The 25,603-nt window shown below is 49.0% G+C and overlaps 1 protein-coding gene and 2 long non-coding RNA genes across 3 annotated transcripts; 2 read left to right on the forward strand and 1 right to left on the reverse strand.

Moving 5' to 3' along the window:
* Positions 1-14,545: 14,545 nt before the first annotated feature.
* C1QTNF1 (C1q and TNF related 1) lies at positions 14,546-18,419 on the reverse strand. Its single transcript, XM_004374102.2, has 3 exons — positions 18,207-18,419; positions 16,717-16,856; positions 14,546-15,103 (listed from the first exon to the last, which is right to left on the reverse strand). The coding sequence occupies exons 1-3, from the start codon at positions 18,386-18,388 to the stop codon at positions 14,553-14,555; spliced, it is 873 nt and encodes a 290-aa protein (XP_004374159.1). The 5' UTR covers positions 18,389-18,419; the 3' UTR covers positions 14,546-14,552.
* On the forward strand, positions 17,492-18,336 carry LOC111820148 (uncharacterized). The gene is made up of 3 exons (XR_002823686.1): positions 17,492-17,800; positions 17,909-18,080; positions 18,200-18,336. It is a non-coding gene; the product is annotated as an uncharacterized LOC111820148 (long non-coding RNA).
* On the forward strand, positions 18,391-24,300 carry LOC111820149 (uncharacterized). The gene is made up of 4 exons (XR_002823687.1): positions 18,391-18,434; positions 20,907-21,117; positions 23,013-23,104; positions 24,011-24,300. It is a non-coding gene; the product is annotated as an uncharacterized LOC111820149 (long non-coding RNA).
* The last annotated feature ends 1,303 nt before the right edge of the window (positions 24,301-25,603 follow it).

Below are 25,603 nucleotides of genomic sequence, written 5' to 3' on the forward strand. Positions count from 1 at the left end.
GAAACTCAAATATAACTGGGGTCCTGTATTTTTATTCGCTCTGTCTGATAACCCTACCTGTCGTCTACCCCACAGCCTTGCTGTGTCTCCAGCTCGGTGTTGGGCAGTGGCCTCCTGTTACCTGCATTGGCTACTGGGCCATGCCAGAGGAGGGCCTGGGCCCCCATCTGCCTGCTTGACTTTCCTCTGCCGTCTCCCTTACCGCCCCCACAGTGCCACAAGTTTCCACACAGCTTCCAGACTAAGACAGACTAGGAAGAAAGGCCTGGCGATCTACTTCCGAAAATCAGTCAGTGAAGCTCTATGGAGCACAACAGAAGATTGTCCAATATAGTGCTGGAAGATGAGCCCCCTAGGCTAGAAGACACTCAAAATGCACAGTGGCCACAACAGTGGATTTGAGCGTGCCAGCGACTAAGATGGTGCAGAGCTGGGCAACGTTTCCTTCCATCATACGTGGGGTCGCCATGAGTCGGAGCCAACTTGACTGCAACTAAAAACAGCAATCCCAACACCGATATTACTGAGCACGAACATTTTTTGCTCCCCTGATGGGTGGGTAAAGGTGTCTCGTTTTAAGTCGCACAGCTCTTCACGCTGATTAGCCGTTTGGAAACGTGTTACTTCTTCTGTGACGATCCTGGTAACGCCTTTACCCGTTTCTAGCATGTTGTCTTTTCTTATCGACACGGAAGTCTGGTACAGATTCTGGATACTAATATTGTGCCTGTTACATACATACATGTAGCGAATATGTGTACTGCTTGTCTTTTAACTCTCTGCTTGTCGTTAGGTGCCGGCGAGTGGGCTCCGACTCATAGCCACACGCACAGCAGAACTAAACACTGCCGGGTCCTGCGCCATCCTCACAGTCGTTACTATGTTTCAGCCCATTGCTGCCGCCTCTGTGTCAGTCTATCTCATTACAGGTCTTGATCGTTTTCACTCACTCTCTGCTTTACCGAGCATGATGTCCTTCTGCCTACTAGTTGCCGCCAACCCCGACTCACCGTGACCCCCTGGGTGTCAGAGTAGAACCGTGCTCCACAGGGTTTTCAGTGGCTGATTTTTCTGAAGTAGATCTCCAGGCCTTTCTTTCAAGGTGCCTCTGGGTGTATTTGAACCTCCAACCTTTCGGTTAGCCGCCGAGAGCGTTAACATTTTGCGCCACCCAGGGACTCCTTTATCTCTCCTGGGGTGACTTTTGTAGTAGAGGCGTTTGATGTTTCAGCGTGGTCAACTTTCCTGTGTTGGCCTTCAAGACTTTGCTGTTTTCCTTTGTCTAGGAGGGTTGTCCCTGCTTTCAGGTCATGAGGATATTCGTCTGCAGTTTCAGCAAATAAATGTCAAATTGTGGTTGTCTTTGTTTTGTTTGGCTTTTTAGCATATACAACTCCCAGATGCCTTTTGGTAGCTAGGTCTTTAATATTTCAGTATCCTGTTTTGGTACTGGTCTCTTCAGATTTTTCTCTTTTTCCTGATCTAGTTTTGCTAATAACTGTTTTGAAGTGTCCATTTCATGGAGGTCTTCAAAGCTGAGCTATTTTTAAATCTTTGGGTTATGCTCCCTCTGTAATCTTCTGCCTTCCCTCCCTGCTTCTGATGCTTTTCCCTAAAAAAAAACTATCTATTTTGTCTTTTCAAACAACAAGCTCTTGATTTGATCCTATTTTTTCTTTTTTTGTTTTCTGTTCCATCAGTTTCTGCTTTTATCTTCTTTACACCTGTTTTCTTTGGATATATTTTGTTGTTCTTTTTGTGGTTTCCAAAGTAGAAAGTTTGGTTTCTTTATTTTTACATCTTTCTTGTTTTCGCATAAATGCAGTTCAGGGGCTTCAGTTCCCTCTGAGAATGGCTTTCATGGTATCCCAGGGATTTCATACGAGCACTTCCATTTTCCTTGTTACAAATACTTTGTAATTTCTGTGGTGACTCCCTCCTGAACCCTGCTACGGGGAGACATTGGTGGTTCGGTGGTAGAATTCTCACCTTCCACGCAGGAGACTTGGATTCGATTCCTGACCAACACACCTCGAGCGCAGCCATCACCAGTCTGTCGGTGAGGGCTTGCATATTGCAAGAAGCCCCGGTAGCACAATGGTTAAGCACTTGGCTGCTAACTGAAAGGTTGGCAGTTTGAACACACCCAGCGGCTCTGTGGGAGAAAGACCTGGTGATCTGCACCCATAAAGATTACAGCACAATGACATGACGCTGACAGGTCCTCAGCAGAACTTCCAGACTCAGATGGACTAGGAGGAAAGGCCTGGCGATCTACTTCTGAAAATCAGCCAGGGAAAACCCTGTGGATCACAATGGTCTGATCCGTAACCAATCATAGGGATGGCGCAGGAGCAGGCAGAGTTTTGTTCTGTTGTTATGGGGTTGCCATGAGTTGGGAGTCAATTTGAAGTGGTGCAGTGGTTAAGAGCTTGGCTGCTAACCAAAAGGTCGACAGTTCAAATCCACCAGCCGCTCCTTGGAAACCCTATAGGGCAGTTCTACTCTGTCCTCTAGGGTCGCTGTGAGTCAGAATCGACTCGACGGCAATAGGTTTTTAACGGCGACAACAACAACGCTTTTATAGTTTCAAAAAGTTCTAGCCGTTTTAGCTCTCACGCTGGGGTTGATTTCTAATTTAATTGCCCTTGCGTTCATGTCTATAGGCTGTAAATACCATTTTAAAGAGTTTTTTCGGACAGCTTTTGTCACTCAGTTCACGTGTGTTTGAAACGCGATGCGTAGTTGTACATGAACAGCTTGGTCGTTGTGTTGTTCAAATTCTCTGTATTCCTATTTCTTTTGTTGCTCTCTCAGTTTCAAACAGAAGTATGTATTACGGTTTTCCTATTCCTCTTTTTGTTCCGGTGTGTGAGGGTATCTCTTCTTGGCGAAGTGTTCATTTTACCCGTATGAAATGCCCCTCCTTGTTCTCTTTATTGCTTTTTACATTGAATTCTAGTTTAATCCGTGGTTTGCTCTACCAGATTTTGTTTTGTTTGCGTTTTTTCTGGTGTATATTTTTACGTCCCTTTACTTTTAAAATCCCTGTATCATTTAGTTGTAGACACATCTTGTCAAGATCATGGATCTAGATTTTGTTTCTTTCTCCAACTCACGGCTTTTGTTTTTTAATAGACTAATTGATTTACATTTATGATTATTCATATGCTTAGACTTCCTATGTTGTCCCTTTTGGTGGTTGGTTTGACCTACTTTTTGCCCTCTGATTGATATAATTGCCTTCAGTCTGTTTTTTTCTCAACGGTTTACACTCCACCCCTCTTCTCCTAAGTGACTTCAATTTTTTTTAAGATGTTTTTCCTTTTTTATTATAAACTTTTCCACTTCTAGTCTGTCCTATAGTGTCGCTGTGAGTCAGAATGGATTCTACAGCCCTGGGTTTTTTTGTTTGTTTGTTTGTTTTTGTTTTTTTCCCCAAGCACAGAGGAAAGTGTAGAGAATAATTCTGAAAGCGCACAGCCAAGGGCCGCTTTCTCAGTGTGGCCAATTCCTGCTGTGTGCTCCTCTTTGCCCCACTTTCTCCAACCTTCTGTTATAGTAAAATCCAGCGCACATACAGAAACGGATATAAAACAGAGACATAGAGGCCAACAATTTATCACAAAGGGAACACCCACGTGACCATCAGCCAAGGCAAGAAATAGAAAACTGACGGAAGCCCCCTCTGATGCCCTCTCCTAATCGCTACGGTCTTCCTTCCGGAAAAAGTAGAGGCTGTTCTGACGTCTATGGAAACCACATTTCTTTTCTTCAGAATTCACACCTAAAAACTATATCTTGGTTTTGCCTATTTATGAAAATGGACATAAATAGGGTAATACAGTGTACCCATACACATATACGTATGTATCAGGCTTTTCTCATGTTACGTTATGTTTATGAGATTCATCCCTGTTGCTAAGTGTAGTTGAAATTTATTCATTTTCAGTGCTGTATAGTGTTCTATGTTGGTGGTGGTGGTGGTGGGTGCTGTCAAGTCAATTCTGACTCATAGTGACCCCGTGTGACAGAATAGAACACCCCCGTAGGGTTTTCTAGGCTGTAATCTTTATGGAAGCAGATTGCCAGGTCTTTCTTCCCTGGAGCCACTGGGTGGATTCAAACCATCAGCCTTTTGGTTAGCAGCCAAGCGCTAAACCACTGCGCCAAGATAGCACACTTTATCTACTTTAGTGTTGACAGACAATTGGGCTATTTTCCGTATGGAGCTATAAGAAAAAAACACTGCTGTGAACATTTTGTACAGATCTCCTGGTCAAGTTTGGATAATAACTCGGTGTACAATGCATGCCTTTCTGATGATATATACCTAGGAGAGGTCTTACAGGCCAGAGAGGATGCCTGCACTTACTCAAATTTAGTAGATAACACCAAATTGTTTTCCCAAGGGGTGGTACCAATTTGTACTCCCATCAGCAATTTCTTGTTCCACATCCTTGCCAGCACTTGGTTTTATCAGCTTTTTAGCTTTTAAATTCCAGTGGATGAATGGTGGTTTTAATTAGCATTGTCTAGGTCTGTAATACGGTTGAAGGTCTTGTCGTATAATCGTTGGCCATGTGGACCTTGTGAAACACCTGGTCGCGCTGCACGTCCAGTGTGTCTGGTTGGGTTACTTGCTTTTGTCCTCGTCATTTGGGGGAATCTTCATATCTTCTTTATAGCAACGGTTGTTGCAAAGAATTTCTCCCAGCTTGGGTCCTATCTTTTCACTCTTTTTCTGGGGTTTGTTGTTGAACAAAATTCCTTAATTTTACTGTAGTAAAATTCATCAATCTTGGTTACCATAGGTTGGGGGGAGAGGGTAATGGGGAGTTACGGCTTAATGGGTACTGAGATTCTCTTTGGGGAGATGAAAAGGTTTTGGAAGTAAATAGTGGTGATGGTGGCACCACACTGTGAATATGATTCGTGCCACTGAATTGGGCACTTTAAGATGGTTAAAGGGATACCTTGGCGTACATAGTTCCTCACCATAGATAGATGATAGATAGGTAGGTTGATAGGTAGGCAGGTAGGCAAGGAGGTAGATAGGTGATTGATAGGTAGTTAGAGAGATGATAGATGATTGATAAGTAGATAGATGATTGATAGGTAGTTAGATGATAGATAGATGGACATTCACATTGTAATGGGGTTGGAAGATACATCGTGGCCAATGTTGGAAAATACAATCTGCCAGCACTGATGGTCCTCTAGACTGTTGTTGTGGATTACTATACATATTTTAAACCCCCAAGACACTGTTTATTCTTAATCACTTTACTGAGATATAATTTACATACCATATAATTCACCCACTTAAAGGGCACATTCAGTGGCCTGTGGTACATTCACAGACTTGTGCAGCTATCATCACAGCCAGTTTTAGAGCATTTTTGTCACCCCAAAAGAAACCCTGTATCCGTTAGCAGTCACTCCCCACGTCCCCCACACGCCCGGCCCTATGCAACCACAGAACGTAGTTTCTGTCTCTATGGACTTGCCCAGTCTGCACATTCTATGTAAATGAAACCATACAAGAGGTGGTCTTTTGTGACTGACTTCTCTCACTTAGCATAATATTCTCAAGGTTCATCCATGCAGTAGCGTGTATCAGAATTTCATTCCTTCGTATGGCTGAATAACATTCCATTGTATAGATATACCACGATTGGTTTAAACATTCATCAGTTGATGGCCATCTAGGTTGTTTTCACTTTCTGGCTGTTATGAATAATGCTGCTGTGAACATTTGTCTACAAGCTTTTATGTGGACATATGTTTTCATTTCTCCATATGCTGGCTCGTATGGTAACTCTATGTTTAACATTTTGAGGAACTGCCAAACTGTTTCCCAAGACATTATTGTTTTTATACAGGCAATATTCACTTAGAACTCCTGCCAAATTTGCCTTTTCTTTTTTTTTTTTCTTTCTCTTCATTCCATCCTGCGTCTCTTACCTTCCCTCTGGGATCACTGTCACTTGGTGCAGGTTTTCCAGTGAAATAGTCTGCCATTTTTATTGGTTTCAAAATGTCTTTATTTCCCCTTCTTTCCTGTAGTATATTTTCACTGGGAACAGAATTTTAGATTGGCAGTTCTTATTTTTCAGCCCTTTAAACATGCCATTGCACCGACTGCTCTGACAGGGATCACAATAGAGGGTCACCGGGAGAGCTGGAGAAAAATGTAGAACAAAACTCTAACTCACAAAAAAAGACCAGACTGAAGTCACTCCTAAGGTTCACCCTTCAGCCAAAGATTAGACAGGCCCATAAAACAAAATGAGACTAAAGGGGCACACCAGCCCAGGGGCAAGGATGAGAAGGCAGGAGGGGACAAGCAAGCTGGTAACAGGGAACTTAAGGTGGAGAGGGGAGAGTGTTGACATGTCATAGGGTTGGCAACCAATGTCACAAAACAATATATGTATTAACTGTTAATGAGAAACAAATTTGGTCTGTAAACCTTCATCTAAAGTACAATAAATAAATATGCCATCCCACTGTCTTTTGGTTTCCATTGTTTCTGTTGAGAGATCAACTGTCCTGCCTACTATTGCTCCTTTGAAAAAATAAAATTGTCCCCTCTTTCTGTTTTTAAGATTTTCTCTTTGCCTTTGGGTTTTGGTAGTTTTACCATGATGTGCCATGCTTGGTGTGGCTTGTTTTTTTTTTTTTTTTTGAATCTTGCTTGGGATTCACTTCGTGTCTTCAATCTGTGCCACAGTGACTTTCATCAGTTTGGTGACATTCCCAGCTCCTTTATCTACAAATATTATTTTTTCTGCATTCTCTCTCTCCTCTCCTTCTGGGACTCCAGTCATACATATATTGGACTTTTTCATTGTCCCCTCTATACAGATTTCTCTTCTGTTCTGTATTTTCCATCCTTTTGTCTCTCTGTGTTTCTTTCTGGATATTTTCTTCAGATTTATCTAGAATCCAGGATGGTAAGACTTCATATCACGTACTTTGGACATATTATCAGGAGGGACCCATTCCTAGAGAAGGACATCATGCTTGGTAAATTAGAGGGCCAGCAAAAAAGAGGAAGATCCTCAATGAGATGGATTGACACAGTGGCTGCAACAATGGGCTCAAACATAGCAATGATCGTGAGGATGGCGCAGGACCGAGCAGTGTTTCATTCTGTTCTACATGGGGTCACTATGAGTCGGAACCGACTCGATGACACCTAACAACACCACCGTCTTCTAATTTGCTGCATTTTCTCTTCAAGTCTGTGTAATATACTGTTATATTCATCCATTGAGTCACAATTTCATTTGTTCTGTTCTTTACTTCTAGAGTTTCCATTTGGTTCTTTGGGAGTATTAGTTTCAAGTTCTCTGCCACAATACTCAGTCTTGTCTATATTATCTTCTTGAACGTAGTAAGCATAATTATTTTACATTTTGATTCTGATAACTCTATTGTGGGTTTTTGTTCCCCACATGGTAAGAATTCAATGCATACTTGTTGAATATCATTAGTAAATAGAATCTCAAACTGCATGGAGAACTAACTTGGTGGATATCTCAGTTGAACAGTTGGAACGTATTCTGTGTTTAGACAGGGAGGTTTCCAAATTATCCAGAGTGTATGAAGTTCTAATCCTATTTGTGAAAGTCTCTAAAGAAAGTAGAAATTCCTTCACCTTGCCTGGCCATCTGCATGAGAAATGAGTTCTGCTCCTTTCACCCTAGGAGGGGCTGGTTACCAGGGCCAGCTGACATAGGGGCACTTGAGGTCACCATGCCTTTCCAACCCCTAGTACAGCTATGTAGGGACTTCAGCGAGAGGAAAGCATAGTCGTCAATTGGCTGTTCCTTCTGGAATGCTCCCCTTGGCACCTGAGTCAGCCTTCTGCACTTGAGTGATCTCATCTATTGGCTGTTTCCAAAATGCTTGCACAATAATGCTCTTGGAAGAGCTAGCCCTGACCCTCCCAAGCCACCTCACTAACCCCTGACTCCTAGCCCCATCCTAAGCCAAGCACAGACTAATGGGACTGGTCTGAAGGTTACACCCCAGGAGCTCCAAGACTTCCCAGCCCTACACAGAGAAGGCCAAGGCACCTTGGTTTTTTGTTTATAAATATATATATGTAAAACTTTTATATATAACTTCTTTATTGAGATATAATTTACATATTATACAACTCACCTATTTAAAGTGTAAAATTCAATGGTTTTTAGTAAACTTACACAGTTGTGAAGCCATCACTACAATTAATTTTAGAACATTTCTCACCCCAAAATAAAACCCTGGACCCATTAGTGAGCACTCCCTGTTCTCCCCTACCTACAGCCCTTGGCAACCACTAACCTACTCTATGGATTTGCCTGTTCTGGACATTTCATATAAATGGAATCATACAATATGTGATCTTCTGTGATTGGCTTTCTTCACTCAGCATAATGTTTTGAAGGCTTATTCATGTCATAACATGTATCAGAACTTCATTCCTCTTTATTGCTGAATAGTCCAGTATATGAATATATTGAATTCTGTTTATCCATCATCAGCTGGTGGACATTTGGATTTTTCCACCTTTCAATTATTATGAATAATACTGCTATAAACATTCACGCACAGGTTTTTGTGTGGAGACATGATAGCATTTCTCTTGGGTAAACACCTCACGGTGGAATTTCTGGGTCATACGGTAATTTTATGTTTCACCTTTCGAGACTCTGGCCAGATTGTTTTCCCCTGTGGCTGCACCATTTTGCAATCCTACCAGCAGCGTGTGACAGTTCCAATTTCTCAGTGTTCTCACCAACACTTGTTATTATCTGTCTTTCGATTATAGCCATCCTCGTGGGTGTGAAGTGGTATCTCACTCTGGTTTTCGTTTGCATTTCCCTAATGGTTAATGAGGAAAACAAAAATCCCCATAACTGGACCAGTAAGCAACATCATGATAAACGGGGAAAAGATTGAAATTGTCAAGGATTTCATTTTACTTGGATCCACAATCAACACCCATGGAAGCAGCTGTCAAGAAATCAAATGACACATTGCATTCGGCAAATCTGCTGCAAAAAACCTCTTTAAAGTGTTGAAAAGCAAAGATGCCACCTTGAAGACTAAGGTACACCTGACCCAGGCCATGGTATTTTCAGTCACCTCATAGGCATGCAAAAGCTGGACAATGAATAAGGAAGACCAAAGAAGAATTGACACCTTTAAATTATGGTGTTGGTGAAGAATATAGACTATACCATGGACTGCCAAAAGAACGAACAAATCTCTCTTGGAAGAAGTACAGCCAGAATGCTCCTTAGAAGCAAGGATGGTGAGACATTGTCTCACATACTTTGGACATGTTATCAACAGGGACCAGTCCCTGGAGAAGGACATCATGCTTGGTAAAGTAGAGGGTCAGCAAAAAAGAGGAAGACCCTCGACAAGATAAGTTGACACAGTGACTGCAACAATGGGCTCAAGCATAACAACGATTGTGGGGATGACTCAGGACTGGGCAGTGTTTTGTTCCGTTGTACATGGGGTCACTATGAGTCAGAACCAACTCGAAGGGGCCTAACAACAATGATTAATGATGTTGAGTATATTTTCACATGCTTATTGGTCATTTGTATGTCTTCTTTGGAGAAATGTCTGTTTAGGTCCTTTGTGCATTTGTTAATCAGGTTATTTGTCTTTTTATTATTGAGTTGTAAGAGTTCTTCATATATTCTACATACAAGTCCCTTATCAGATCTATGATTTGCAAATATTTTCTCCCATTCTATGGATTGTCTTTTCAGTTCCATGATGATGTCCTTGGAAGCACAAAAGTTCTCATTATAATGATGTCCAATTTATCTTTTTTTTCTTATGTTGCTGTGCTTTTGGTCTTATATCGAAGACCTAATCCAAGGTCATAAAGATTTACTCTTATGTTTTCTTCTAAGCACTGTATAGATTTAGCTCTTATATTTAGGTCTTTGATCCATTTTAAATTAATTTTTGTGCACGGTGTGAGGTAGGGGTCCAACTTCATTCTTTTGCATGCAGTGAAATCTTGTTTTACTTATTATTTTCTATAACCTTCTGTATTTTTCATGATCTGGGCAAGGATATCTCATTTTATCCCAGTTACTATAGGCTAATAAAACCAGCTTGTCAATGTGACATTGTGGTCCAAAAGTGAACTCTACAGGAAGTTATTTTCGAGGACACACACACACATTATACCTTATAGGGCAGTATCTGAGAGAGATGAGGTATCTGGGGAGTTGCGGCCTCCTTACCACTCCTATCCCAGCCAACAAAGACTTCTGAAAGTCCACACATAAGCAATTCTTTCCTTTGGTTAAGTCATTAGCCACTTCTAAGTTCTTCTGTCAAAACACTAATATTTGTCTTACAAATGAGTTCACCAGGTCTTTTCCAGGGATAGTTGTCCAATTCCTCACTAGCTGGGACAGCAGGGGGCAAAAGGACCTTGAGCTGCATACATTGGTTGGGGAAGGAGTTAGATGGAGCGGCTAACTTGGTGCGAAGCCCGTAATTCTTCTTAGGAGGCTGGCCTTTGCGTCACATCACAGCTAAAATCCCGGACAAGTCTTTGACAGACAGAACCATATCTTAGCTGTCCTTACGCCCCCACTGCCTAGCCCGTGGCCTGGCACAAAGCCATATTTGGCGAATGAATGGGTGAAGAGGTCAAGGGGGAGAGCGCCAAGAGGGAGGGCTATGGGAAGGAACACTGGAAGGAAGTCTCTGCGGCAAACACCTCCTCCTTCCCCACGGCAGCCCCAGCCAGCAGTAGGCAGGCGGCTGCATGCTCTACCTGGCTCTGTCCCTGGGGAGGGGCAGGCGTTGGGCACCTGGATGAAGCTGGCTCATTCCTTCCATGCACCTGGAAAAAAGCAGTCAGTCTTGCTCCCAGCTGCATGAAAAGCACATCTTCTGGAAAGCTCCGTGAGGAGGTGGGGGCCTGCCCTGGATCCCACTGACAGCAGAATGGCAGCATCTGCCTGCTCCGGTCTGGCCCCAGCCCAAGGCTGAGCATGACAGCCCGGGCTCCCCCCACGGCCACAGGCAAAGTAAGGAGACCAGCTGCTTGCCAACCTGCTGGCATCAGAGGGCGCGAGGCGGCATCTGCGCTGCCTGCTAGCTGCCTGGGTAAGGGCCCTGGCCACTAACCCAGTTGGCAAGGGATGGAGAGAAGAAGCATCTGCCCTTCGCGGCTCAGCCATAAAGGGGGCGGCAGGCAGGTGCTCTTAAGCCTGGAGGTGGCTGGGGTGGGTTGAATGGCATCCCCCAGAAAAGATGTACCCAAATCCTAATCCCTGGTGCCTGTGAATGTGACTTTATTGGGAAATAGGGTCTTTGCAGACACAACCAAGTGACGGATCTCAAGACAAGATCATCCTGGATTATGTGGGTGGCCCTAAATCCAATATAGGCATATTTCTATGAGAAAGGAGAGGGAGATTTGACACACACAGGGAAGACGCAGAGATGGCCAGGGAGACTTGACACACACGGGGGAGGTGCAGAGACGGCCAGGGAGACTGACACACACGGGGGAGACGCAGAGACGGCCACATGAAGACAGAGGCAGAGACGGGAGTGATGCAACCTGAAGCCAAGGAATGCCTGCAGCCACCGGAGGCTGAGAGACAAGGAAGGAGCCTCCCCAGAGCATCTGGAGGGAGCGCGGCCCTGCCCACACCTTGATTTGGGACTGCTGGCCTCCAGACTGTGAGAGAATGCACTTCTGTTGCTTTTGGCCACCAGGTTTGTGATCATTTGTTACAGCAGCCACAGGAAGCTCATACAGTCTCCCTGGCCAGGGAGCCCAGAGCAGACACTGCCTCTGTGGTCTCTGCTTTTCCCAGGATGCTGCGTCTGCTCAGGAGACAACCCTGGCCCTCCTGCCCACCCATCTCAGACAGGTCTGAGCACCTGGGCCTCCGATCACTGTGAATCCAGCTTTGTCTCTGACTGCCCAGCCTGCAGGAGGACAAGAAGTCGAAACCGGCATGTACCTGCTGGTACCCGTGTCCCCAGTACAGGGCTGGGCTCCCAGGCAGACAACAGGCAGGAGGTAGGGTGAGGGTGGGGAGTAGGAAAAAGAGGAGTATCCCGTTCAATAACCAAGCAGACAAGTCCCCTCTGCTGAAGAACGCAATTCCACATTTAATGTTTTCTGAAGAGCGTTGGGGGAAACGGGGTGGCGGGCAGGGAGCCTGCTCGATGCACGCTCAGGAAACAGGGATTTAAAGCCCGGCCAGCGGAAGTCTCTCCCAGGGAAGGCATGTGAGCCCTGGCCTGCAGCCTGGCCCATGGCCCCCAGGGAGGGTATGGGATTGGCCAAGAGCAAAGGACCAGTGGGCCCCAGGAAGGAAGGCCACTGTCGGGGGCTTAGGGACCCCAGTGGGCGGGGCAGGCAACCGGGCCCTGACATGAGGGTGGGGTGAGGTGGGCTGCGTGGATTCCCCAGATCAGAGAAAAAGCAGAAGACTGGACGTTCGTCTTCCCTTCACCCCATCCTAGATGGTGGTGGCGTCGAAGAGCTAAAGGACAGTTGCCTTTGAGGTGATTCGGGTACATGAGCGCAGAGTCACCAATTAGAGCAAAGCTCCAGAAACACAGTCAAGTGAGGGCCGTCTCTTCCAGCGGCAGCCGGCTTCTTTAATGGGAGGGTTTACATCCCAGCCAGGTCCCTGCGAGCCCTCTGCTTGGGCTGGGGGCTGGAACTAAGTCAGGGCTGGCCGGGGCACAGCCCACTCCCAGTGTTCCTGCTTGGAGCTCCCGACACCCACCTCTTCAGAGCATGTCTGACACCAGTCAGTGATGGCGTGTGTCCCTCTATCCTAATCTCAGGGACTGAGCCCCCTGGAGCCCTGGAAATGGGCCGACAGGGACGCTGCCAGCCCCTTCCAGCTCTCCCTGCCCTGGGGCCCAGAGAAAGCCCCTCCAGTGCTGCCCTAGGCAGCTGGTGCAGGAGGCCTGGCTGAGGGCGCTGGGGGTCTGGGTGGCACAGTCGGCCATGGGTGCTGGGCTGGGAATGAGAAACCTATGAGGCAATGGGGCACTGAGATGGTGGGTGAGGCAGCTTCATCTAGAACATTATGGAGCCCTCCGTGGCTGACCCACGTGGGGGAGAAACAGAAAGCTGATGTGGGAGGGGGGCAGGCGTGGAGACCCTAAATGGGGCCCGAGGGCAGCGTTGAGGAGCGGATTTGAACTGTAGCAGGATGGCCTTGAACTTGCCTCCGCTTTATGAGGGCCTTTGCTCCTTATGGAGTCCCTGGGTAGCACAAACAATTAATGTGCTCGGCTACTAACTGTAAGGTTGGCAATTCAAATCCACCCAGAGGTGCCTGGGAAGAAAGGCCTGGCAATTTGCTTCCAAAAATCAGTGATTGAAAACATTATGGAGCGCAGTTCTACTCTGACACACATGGGGTCGCCATGAGTCAGAACTGGCTCAAGGGCAACTGGTTTTGCATCTTGGTCTTACTTTTTATGGGAGTTCCTGGGAGGTACAAATGGCTAAGCACTTGGCTGCTAAGAGGCACCATGGAAGAAAGGCCTGGCAATCTACTGCTGAAAGGTCACAGCCATTGAACATCCTACAGAGCACAGTTCTACGCTGACACACATGGGGTCGCCATGAGTTGGCGTTGACTCCACAGCAAGCGGTTTGGTTTTTTTCGTTTTGTTCCTTAGAATCATCTGCAGGTATAGGGGCCCCTGGGACCCCCAGCTGCCACCAGAACCTGTTGGCTGGAGCGAGCAGGGTTCATCTCCCAGCCAGAGTAAACTGCAGGGGGCTGGGCTGTCCCCCTTGGGAGCTGATGTCTGTGTCCCCAGCCCGAACCCTCTCCCTGTTGTGGCTCAGGAAGACCCGCTGGGGTGAGGCCACAGGGATGTCAGAGGTCATGGCGCCAATCCAGCCGCCCCCCCACGAAGGTTCAGACATGGCCTAAAGGAATCACGCCAGATGTGGTTTCCTGGGTCCCCGTGCCCTGACCCCCTTCCCGGTCACCCATGGCTTCCTCTAAGATCTTTCTTAAAAGGAGCCTCAGGCAACCTCAATTGGAAACAGCTCCCTGGGAGCTGGGGCAGCTGGGCGGGAAGGCAAAAAACAGCAATGCCTCCCCTCCCTCCGCTCCCGTCGTAACTTTTAGAATTGGCTTAACGACTTCCAGGGACGTGGGACTCCCCGCCGCGGTGCGCAGGGGTCACTTAAGGACATGAACACAGAGGGGAGCGGGAGGTCCCCACGGTCCTCCAGGAGCCCCGCCCCATGATTTCATCCGTCCACAGCACTCCACCGAGTCGCAAGATCTGGACCACACAGCAGCTTCTGCTTCCCTCCTCGTGAAAGGCATCTTGTTGTGTGCCAAAGCCGGGGACTGGGGACAGGGACACCACAGTGGGGACAGGTGCTGGACTGGCCGGTGCCGGTAGGGGGCAGGATGGGGTGGGGGAGCACCTGAGGGCGGCTCTGCCAGGCAGCGGGGTCGTCGGCCGTCTGGGGCGGGGCGGCGGCCGTCTGGGGGCGGGGCGGCGGCCGGCTAGGGCTCGGCGGCGTGCTTGACCAGGTAGCCGCTGAAGGTGATGTAGGTGTCGAACTCGTCGCTGAAGATGGCATTCTCGCGTTCGCCCTTGAAGAGGCGCACCCACACCTCGTCCTGCTCGCGCAGCTCCAGCATCAGGCTCTGGCTCTGCATGATGCTGCGGTCGCTCACCTGCGCGTACAGGATCACCGCCTCCTCCCCGTTCCTCATGATGTGCAGGTACGTCTCCTTCTGGTTCCACGTGTGCACGTTGAGGCTGAAGAAGTAGATACCAGGCACGTAGCAGTAGAACTTGCCGGTGAACATGTTGAAGTGGCCGTAGAGGTTCACGAACTCCGTGTCGAAGATCACCGTCTGGTAGTAGGCATTGCTGTGCAGCGGCTTCTTCCGGCCCACCGAGAAGGCCGCATAGTGGCTCTTGCAGCGGTCCCCGGGGGCCCCCACCGAACCCTTCTGCCCTTTGGGGCCGATGTGGCCCCGGGCGCCCGCCGAGCCCGTTTTGCCATATTTCCCCTGGAGGCCCCGGTCTCCTCGGTCGCCTTTCTCACCTGAAAGGGGCAGGAAAACACAGGCGTGAAATGGGTAGCCTGGCGCTCATCCTACGCCGCGTGCTTCCTGCACTATCCCCTGAGCGCCGTTCTGATCTGGCACCCGTGGGCCTGACCCTGCAATCCTCATTTCTTATTGTTTTACCTTGTTTTACTGTGATTATATAGAGAGAGAGAAAGAGAGAGAGAGAGAGAGAGAGAGCTCTGGTGGTGCCGTGGTTAAGAGCTCGGCTGCTAACCAAAAGGGCAGCAGTTGGAATCCACCAGCCGCTCCTTGGAAACTCTATGGGGCAGTTTCTTTCTGTCCTCTAGGGTTGCTATGAGTTGGAATCCACTCGATGGCAACGGGTTTATGTATATATAAAACAAACAGTTTTGCCATTTTAACCGTGTTTAGGTACAAGTCAATGGCATTAATTACGTTCGCCATGTTGTGGGACCATCACCACTGTCTTCCAGAACTTTTCCATTACCCCAAACCCAGTATCCCTTAAGCAATAACTCCCCATCTGCTCCTTCCCCCAGCCCCTGGTGACCACTAAGAAACTTTAGTCTCTATGCATTTGCCCATTCTGGATATTTCATCTAAGTAGAATCATACAATATTTGGGCTTTTATGTGTCTGACTTATTTCACTCCGCATAGTATTGTGAAGGTTCGTTCACGTTGTAACAGATATGAGACCTTCATTTCTCTTTAAGGCTGAGTAATGTTCCATCGTCTGGATGAACCCCATTTTGTTCATCCGTTCATCAGCTGGTGGGCACTTGGGTTGTTCCCACCTGCTGGCCATTGTGAATGGAGCTGCAGTGAACAGGGGTGTGTGTGTGTCTGTCTGAGTCATTGCTCGCAGGTCCTGAGTATATACCTAGGAGTGGAGTAGCTGGGCCGTATGGTGGCTCTGTGTTAACTTTCTGAGCAGTCCTCACTTCCGCCCCCCGTTGAGGCTCCCTACCCTGGGCACAGGGGTGTTTTGATTCCCAAATCAGTCAAACAAGCAGACTCAACCTCAAGGATTTTTCTCTTTTCATCCAGAAGCAGTAATTATTTTTCCCCCTTCTGGAAAGCACTGGCAGAGAAAAGGGAACATATGGGTTTGTCCAAAACAGCAGCCTCCATGGCCAGGCCCGCCACTCACTCTGAGCAAATGAAAAGCAGATGTGGGCACAGGAAGCGGGGCACATGTTTTCCCGGTTAGATGCTGCCGGGCTGGGCATGCTTATCTGCTGCACGCAGAACCGCAGCGGGCAGTGGCATTTCACAAAACCACTGGGGAGCACCCAGCCTCAAAACCAAGACCCAAGAGGCCTGCAGTCAGAATGTACGCAGAGGGGCGAGGGCCCGAGCTTGGCGAAGCCCCCTCTCCCGTTCTTGGTTTTGCAGCCCCTTGCTAATCCCTCATCTTGGAGAACCCATGGAGCGTCAGCAATGGAATTTCCTTCTCTTCTCCCTCACCCCCCTAGCTGACACCCTGCCTCTGCTCCTGTCCTGTCCTGAGGGAGAAATTCCGCTCGTGTCCCACGTTCGCTCTAGAGATTCCACCTCCTCCCTCCGTCAGCCCGGCGCAGCCCAGCAGGCGAAGGGCCTTCTGCTTGTCTCTGCAGCAGCCTGACCTTTCAGTATCGTGATGTTGATCTGCGGCACTGGGACCGGCTGGTACACGGGGGCACTGGGGTCACAGCAGCGGAAGCATCTGGAAGCAGGCGGCTCCTCAGCCTGGTGGGGGTTATATTTTTCATGTTCTTCTTCAGCCCTTAGGGATTGAAGGCATCACAGTAAATGCCATGAGCTTTCAGAGCCTAGACCCTTCTCCCTCCGGGTGCAGCCGACAAGCCTCCTCCTCTCTCACCACCATGCAGAAGGACCTGGGTTCGCTTTCCCAGAAGAGGGGAGACAATGACTCATGATGAATTCTGGGATCCTGAATGAAAGTTCAGAACGGGCCCCTTGCCCTGGCTAAGGACAACGATAGCGATGAAAGCAGTAATAACAAAACCAGCAATGATCTGAGGGCCGTGCAAGACACAGCCGCCTGGGGGAAATCAACACCTCTAGGAGAGTCTTCAGGGCCCCTGGGCCGCATAAACTATTAACCTAAAGGTTGGCTGTTCGAACCTACCCAGCATTGCCATGGAAGAAAGGCCTGGCGATTTGCTTCTATAAAGATTACAGGCAAGAAAACCCTATGGAGCAGCTCTACTCTGTACACACGGGGCTGCCATGAGTCAGAATCGACTCCACGGCAACCAGTTTGGTTTCTGGGGGGGTTTGTTGTTGTTTGTTGCTGTCGAGTTGATTCTCACTCAGGGTGGCCCTGTGTGTGCAGAGTAGAACTGCTCCACAAGGTTTTCGAGGCTGTGACCTTTCAGAAGCAGATCGCCAGGCCTGTCTTCCGCGGTGCCTCTGGGTGGGTTCGAACTGCCCACCTTTTGGCTAGTAGTTGAGCCCTTAATGGTTTGTGCTACCCAGGGATGTTTTTGGTTTAGGGTTGTCTTTGGATACGTATGATAATGCTGTCACTGGTGAGCTCCATCATATATTCATGATTCTGGAAAATACTCTTAAGCTGATTCTTTTGAAAATGAGAGGGCTCGGCCTAATCTTGAGCTCTATCCAGAGCTGCAGTGGCTGGAGGTTCCACCATAATGTTTGCAGCTGGCCTTTGCAGGAAGAATAAGTGGACGCCTTGGCGGCAAGGTGACAGCTCCATGCCCCCACCTTGTGGCATCTCGCTGAACTGCATCTTACTCTCTGGCCAAGCTCCAGAGCTGCCTAAGGCCATGTGTCCCTGTCTCCTACCTCCAGGTTGTTCTTTGGACCCATGCAGACATTTTCAAGAGACAAAGCAAGAATGGAAATACAAACTGAAAGACTGGGATTGGGCGTTGACTTGCTCTGAGGAAGTGGCGGAGAGACCTTACGAGGCTCCCGTTCGTCTGAGGTCAGAGCAAGGCTGGGATCCTGTCCTTGGTTCCAGGTAAGGATCCCAAGGCCTGGCCTCGCCTGCCCGCCCCCCCAGAGCCCCTCACAGCCCCAGGGAAGCCAGGAGCCCTGACAGCCTGGCCAGAGCAGGCTCCTGCTGTTGTGTGTCCACAGCCCTCACCTCTTGGCGTGGTCCCGAGGGGGTGGTGGCTCCTTGGTCCCCTCAGCCTTGGCATCTCCCTGAGTCACCTCGTGTTCCTGCTGGGTCTGCTGGCCACGGGGCACGCGGCCCAGCACCGGGACACAGGCGAAGATCAGCAGCAGACAGCAGCCCAGCAGGAGTCCTGGAGTGCGTGCATCCATCTTCCCGCCGTGGCCTGGTGGGAAAGACACACCAGGAAGGGGACAGGTGAGGAAGGGGGCAGGTGAGGAAGGGGACAGGTGAGGAATGGGACAGGTGAGGAAAAAGCAACGAAACCGGCGTCTGCCCAGCCCAGCAATGACCATGAAATGCTTCAGTCACAGCTCCTTCCTAGAGGCCAACCCACACGCCCTCACACTGTCACATATGAACACACACCGACACACACCTACACATGCACACATTCACACTCATACTTACACGTGCATATTCTCACACGCACTCATGCCCACGTGCACAATGCACACACTTGCACACACTCCACTCATTTACACTCATGCTCACACACACGTATTCGTGGGCACACGCACACACACTTACACACTTGCACACATCCGCACACACAAACATAAGCACACTTACACAGTTATGCACACTCATGCACAAGCATTTAAAGTTGGCTGTTCTGAGCATTTCTGAGTATACAATCCAGTGACATTAATTATATCTGCATATGGTGCCACCATCACCACTATCCATTTCTAGAAGTTTTCCGTCGCCTCACCCAGAAATCTGTGCCCCTTCAGCAATAATTCCTCGTTCCTCCCTTCCCCCATCCCCTGATGGCCACTAATAAGCCCTGGTCTCTAAGCGTTTGCCTGGTTCTCGATATTCCGGGTAAGCGGGATCGTACAGAGCGTGTGCTGTTGGGAGCGGCTTCTTTCACTCAGCATCATGCTCTCGAGGTTCATCGGTGTTGTACATGGACCAGGGCTGCATTTCTCTTTATGGCTGAATCTCAACTACCCCCCGACCACCACCACTCACAGGAGTCTGAGCCTTTAGTGGCAGCAGGGCCCCTTGAGGGGGTGAAGCAGGAGCAGTGGGTGGCCCCATGCCAGGCTGGTCGGGCTTGACAGGCTTGTAGGTGAGGGAGAATTGGCCAGATAGTGGCCAGTCATTAGGGCTTGCTCTCCACCTGGCTGGAGGTCTGACGGGTGTTGACGCCCACCAGGCTGCCCACCATCTAGGGCAGGATGATCAAGTCGGGCAGGTGTGTCTTCACCACCTTGAACTTCTCACAGGCAATGCCTCCTCCTTGGCCTTGCGCAGCCGCTTCTAGCAAGTGCTGCTTCCTGTGCGGGCTGGATTCACCGCCGCTGCTGTGGTGCGCTAAGCCCCTGCATCAGCTGCTTCAGGGATGTGTCAGCAGCCACTTGAGGCCCACGCCGCAGCAGGCGGACTTGAGGGAGGAAGGTTTGGTCCTTCTTTGGCTCCACTTCTGCCGGTTCTTGGGAAAGGCCCAACTCGTACTTTACAGCTGCATTTCACAGCACGCCTCAGCCCAGCACTTCTCAAACTTGAATGCGCACACATACCTCCTGGGGAGTCTTGTTAAAATGCAGACTCTGATTCAGCAAGTCTGGGGCAGGGCCCTGCGTTCTCAACAATCCCCAGTTGATGCTGATGCTGCTGGGCTGAGGGTCTCGCCATGAGTACCCGGTTCTAGCCACCTGTCTAAGCCCCTTGCACTACCCAGCCCCCGGGGTACTTCTCCTTGGCAAACCAGGTGCCCTCAAGTCGACCCCAACTCACGGAGACCCCATGTGTGTCAGAGCAGAACGTGCTCCATCAGGTTTTCAACAGCTGATTTTTCAGAAGTAGATCGCCAGGCCTTTCTTCCTAGGCACCTCTGGGTGGACTCAAACCACCAATCTTTCAGTTAGCAGCCAAGTGCTTTAGCCATTTCTACCACCTATGGGGCTCCATTCACCTTGGCCTGGAGTGCCCCTTTCTCCCCCTCTCTTAAGATAAAAACCCAGCCAGCAGGAATGAGGACCACACCAGGCATGTTAAGCCACCTTGTACAATTCCATCGAATCTTTGCAAGCATGTAAGTTAGCACCATTCTTGTGCTAACTTTATAAAAGAGAAAACAAAGGTTTAGAGAACTTAATTAGTCTGCTGTTAGCTACCGCGGAGCTGGTGCCCAACTCATGGCGACCCCATAAACAACAGAACAAAACCCGACGCGGTCCTGCCGCATCCCCGTGATCGGTTGTGGAGCAGACTGCTGTGATCCATATAGATTTTTCATTGGCTGATTTTCAGAAGTAGATCACCAGACCCTTCTTCCTACTCCGTCTTAGTCTGGAAGCTCTGCTGAAACCTGTTCAGCATCCTAGCAACACACCAGCGTCCACTGACAGACGGGTGGTGGCTGTGCATGAGGTGCGTTGGCTGGGAATCGAACCCAGGCCTCTTGCATGGAAGGCAAGAATTCTACCGCGGAGCCGCCACTGCCTCTCTTAATTAGCCTATGACTCTCCAGTTTTTAAGAGGGGGAGACTGAGTTTGAACCCAGACAGACTGGCCTTGGGATGCGTCAAATTCCCGCCCTAATCTCAAGGCCAATTAAGTGTCTCAAGTTCTTCATAACACCTTCTGTGAGCCTTCCACTGGGAAAACACCTTCCCTCCTTTTTTGTAATGTTGTTTTCCAAATCCTCTTGTCCTACAGCACTACAGAGGTTTCTGTCTGGCCTGTGAGCTTCTCCCCAAGCTGCCTGCTCCCTCCTTGGAGCCCAGGACACAGAATTGTTCAGCTTGGACCAACCAAGCGCCGGCAGCCTCCTGAGCCTCACTGGCGCTCAACACACATTTGCTGCTTTGGATTCTCCACGTTTGTTGACTTCTCGATTTCTGCATTTCCTCTGTTCTTCCTCAGCAACGTAATCACTACTCTTTTTTTTCTTTTAAATGCCAACTTGCATCAGTGGAAAGGAAAAGAGGGTTTTCTTTTGTTTAAACATTGTTTTTTTTTCCCGGAATCTGAAGCAATATATATTCATTTTGGAAAAGTTGGAAAGTGCGGGACAACCCAGGAAGAAAAACCTACTCGGATTACTCAGTCCCAGGGTTTCTCAGCCTCGGTGCTGCCGACACTGAGGCCGGACGAGTCTCTGTCATGGGGGCATCCTGTGCACCATAGGACAGTTAGCAGCATCCCTGGCCTCTCCCCCCTAGATGCCAGTAGCACACGCACACTCCCGTTGTGACAACCAAAAATGTCTCCAAAACCAAAAAAACCAAACCCACTGCCACCAAGTCGATTCTGACTAATAGCAACCCTGTAGGACAGAATAGAACTGCCCCATGGGGTTTCCAAGGCTGTAAATCATTAGGGAAGCAGACTGCCACGTCTTTCTCCCATAGAGCGGGCTGGTGGGTTCCAACCACTGACCTTTTGGTTAGCAGCCACGCACTTAACCACTGCAGCAAAAATGTCTCCAGGCATCGCCGAGGGTCCTGGGTGGTGGGCAAATTCACCCACGGTTGAGAACCACTGTTCTACCCCAACAGAAGCGCCACTTTGTAGGTTGGTATGTCTCTCTCTAGTCTGGAAGAAAGGTCCCTGGGTGGCGCAAACAGGTCTGAACCCATCCAGTGGCATCACAGAAGAAAGGCCTGGCAATCTGCTTCGTAAAGATTACGGCCAAGAAAACCCAATGGAGATGGAGCAGTTCTACTCTGTAACACAGCAGGGTTGCCACGGGTCAGAGTCGCCTCGGCGGCGATGAGTGTCGTTTGGTTAGTATGGCAAAGGCACTGTCTGCACCTTGGTCAGAAGAGATGGGACCAGGATGCAGTTGGGCGGTGGTGGTTGTTAGCTGCCCCCGAGTTGGCCCGAGACTCAGGGCAGCCCCATGCACAACATGCTGTTGTGATCCATAGGGTTTTCACTGACTGATTTTTGGAAGTAAGTCACCAGGCCTTTCTTCCTACTCCATCTTAGTCTGGAGGCTCCGCTGAAACCTGTTTAGCATCCTAGCAATATGCAAGCCTCGATTCACACAGACGGATGGTGACCGTGCATGAGGTGCATCGGCCGGGAATTGAACCTGGGTCTCCCACATGGAAGGGGAGAATTCCACCACAGAGCTAAGGCTGCCCTCACAGTTGGGTTAGGGGGGATGACATCAATGGGGGAGGGGCTATGTGAGAGTCCAGCAAGGGGTCAGAGGTGCAAGGCTGACAGACGGAGGGCAGCAGAGGCTGGTGGTGGTTCTCCATAGGGACTTCTTCTCTGGAGCCAAAGCAAAGCCAGACTGAAATCTTTCCTGCTTTAAAAATACCTTTAGAACCGTTTTACCAAGTCCTACGGCAAAGTCAGCATCATAGCATTATGATCATTTTAGTCACTTCTGGGCAAAAACAGTATTTCCCAACATCTAATCAAACTTGGCTCCAGATCCCTTTCAGCTATTTCCAGTGAAATGAAGTCCCTCTGCAAAGGGCAAGGTTTGTCCCCAGTGAGGTTGCTCAAAGGCATGTGCTGCCCACAGCAAAAGCACGTCCAGAGGAGTGGGTCCCGGGACATCTTGACCAATGGTGTGTAACCCTCATGAATCTGGATCCATGTGGTCCAGTCTCTGGGCTGCGTTGCAGTCAAGGCAACTGAAGACAATTCAACACGACTCAAGTTCTTTACTTGCCTTTCCCAGACCCTGTGAAGCAGAGCCGAACTCCACGGGAATTCCATGAACATCTTTTTTCTCCCACCCATGTCCCTGAGGACCTGCAGCCCTCCGGCAGCCCCTCCTCAGACCCCCCCATCTACTTCCAGATCACCCTCAACCCCAATAAGCAAGGACCCTCCTTTGCAGGGGTAGGAGAGAGGAAAGGGGAGATTGGGCTAATTACAGCATCTGGAGGAAGGTGAGAAGTCTGAGAACCCCTCTTTGTTACTAATTTTCTTTTTCAAAAGACCTGAGAGGCATAATTGGTGCTTTTATGTGTCATGATTAATGCCAAAGTCCACAAGTGTCACTTCTGACGTTTGGGGAATGACCATCTTCCCCGTTTGTTTATGTCATTTTGCTTTCTTCCCTGTCCTCCTCGTCTCATTGCAAACTGCATCCTTACTGTTTTTGAAAATCGGTGTGTGTAAGATAACATTTACACGTTAACAAGCCAGTTAAAGCGTACGATTCAGTAGCATTAAGGACATTCACAACATTGTGCAACCATTACCGCTCTCTATCTCCAAAATTTTCCATCCCCCCAAACAAATTTGTTAGTAATTTTGGATCAGTGGTGAATCCTTTATACCAGTTTCCATCCGACTCATGGTAACCCCGTGTGTGTCAGAGAATTATGCTCCATAAGGTTGTTAATGCTTAATTGTTCAGGAGGAGATCACCAGGCCATTCTCTGATGGCATCCCTGGGTGGACTTGAACCTTCAACCTTTCAGTTAGCAGCTGAGCACGTTAACCTTTTGCCCCACCCAGGGACTCCATACTCGTACGCGAGTTCAAGTTTCCTTGTGTTTGTTAAAAATTGGTCCTAATATTTTATGGCCCCAGGCCCCCATGTTGCCGTGCCTGTGTCACAGTGAATTCCTGGAACATGGGGACCATGTGTTTGCGATTTTGTCTCGGTGCCACACCCAGCCCAGGGCCATCTGACAACAGCACTTTATAAACATGGCTTTCCCCCTTCTCTAATCCTCATCCGGTGGGCAGCTGTCCTGAGCGAGGAGAAGCTTAGAATCTCCTCGAGTTGGAAGGGGCCTTAGAAGACAAGTCAACTACCATGTAACTCAGGAATTCCCTCTCAACAGATAATTGGACACAGGCATGGTTTATGGGACTCCCAGGATTTGCACAGTATCGTCGTGCAAGAGCTTGGAGGAAGTGACTCAGCCATGAACTAAACACACTCCGGTGAGGGAGACAGATGTGTGCCCAACTATAACTCAAGACAGAATGGCAAACATTGAATCCAAACATTGAGTGAGTGACATTCTAGACCTTTGCTGTCCAGTATGGCGATCACTAGCCACACGCGGCTATTTAAATTTAAAATAACTGAACTTAAATAAAATTTAAAATTCAGTTCCTGGGTCACAATAGCCACATTTCAAGCACGTGATAGCCACGTATAGCTCATGGCTACCATATTGGAAGCGCAGAGCAGAACATTGCAATCATGGCTGAAGGTTCTACTGGGCAGCTCTGTTCTAGATAAAAATGATGGTGGTGGGGGAGGAGGTAGGAACATGAACGAAAGCAGGCCAGAAATCTGGGAGTCATTTATACTCCTTCCTCTCACATATCCGCCCATCTCATCAGTCGCCAGCCTTCCTTAATGGCTCCTGAAGTCTCTCCTCCTTTCCGTTTGCGTGTTTCCAGGGGCGCTGGCTGTCTCCCAGACGGCCATCCACTCAAGAGCTCCTTGTTTCAATGCAGCATCAGCCATCCCTCAACCACTGGCACCCCTGCCTCGCACCCGCTCCTACCATGGCCCCCTCCCCGTATCCTCTCAACCAGAGCGGAAGCCTGACTCGGCCGTCTGGCTTTGATGCCTGGTGGAATTCTCTGTTGAGAAGCCTGGAGCTCTTCTGGTGATACAGGAGGTCTCTTGGATCCAGATACTGGGGTGCCAAGAAAGGGGGAAGTGCCATGTTGGGGTGCTCTTCTGGCCTGATGACCATCAGGGTTTCCTAGCACATGACACCTGCCACCAGCCCTCTTCCCTCCCCCCAGGAGCCACTAATCACAGTAACTGCCCATTTACCAAACTCCTCTGGTGATGGACAGGAGGGTGACTTGCAGCTGATAAATGCTGTTTGTTCATCTCTTCCAGAAGCCCGTTTAATATCTAATTTTTCCCTCTATAATTGGGCGAAGGCAGACTACAAAGAAAGGCCTAGCAGTCCACTCCCAAAAGTCAGCCAATGAAGACCCTGTGGATCACAGAATATCGCCTGAGACTTTGACTCTGTGACCTTGGAAGCATCATCAAGAAGGACTGATCGCTGGAGAAGGACATGGTGTTCGGTAAAGTGGAGGACCAGCCAAAGGTGAGGGAGACCTTCAATGAGATAAGTCGATACCAGTGGCCACAACAGTGGACTCAAACATACCAGCAATCGTGCCTGGCCCAGGACCAGGTGACATTTCGATCTGTTATCCATGGTTCGCCATAAGTCGGAGCTAACTCAACAGCAACATAATTGGGCAGCCCCTGCTGGTCCAGACTCTCCCTCTGCACTCCCAGCAGAAGCAGCAGTGAGAGAGGGGGACCCTTTTTTAAAGGACCCCTGGTCAGTTGGAGGTGAGCAGTGCCTTTCCCAAGAAATGTGTGTGTCCTGAAGCCTGTCTACCCTTGAATCTCCCTTTTCCCTGTTTCCAAGAAGCTGCCCTCTGTCTGG

Source organism: Trichechus manatus, unplaced genomic scaffold (genome assembly GCF_000243295.1).
Source record: "Trichechus manatus latirostris isolate Lorelei unplaced genomic scaffold, TriManLat1.0 scaffold00028, whole genome shotgun sequence".
NCBI classification, from domain to species: Eukaryota; Metazoa; Chordata; class Mammalia; order Sirenia; family Trichechidae; genus Trichechus; species Trichechus manatus.

Bases quoted from the DNA above. Each gene is read 5' to 3' on its own strand.
- C1QTNF1 (XM_004374102.2), bottom strand. From the start codon at position 18,388: ATGGATGCACGCACTCCAGGACTCCTGCTGGGCTGCTGTCTGCTGCTG. The intron at 16,857-18,206 runs GTGAGGGCTGTG...TCAATCCCTAAG, and splicing joins CCTCGGGACCACGCCAAGAG to GGCTGAAGAAGAACATGAAA. The intron at 15,104-16,716 runs GTCAGGCTGCTG...TGCCCCTTTCAG, and splicing joins CAACATCACGATACTGAAAG to GTGAGAAAGGCGACCGAGGA.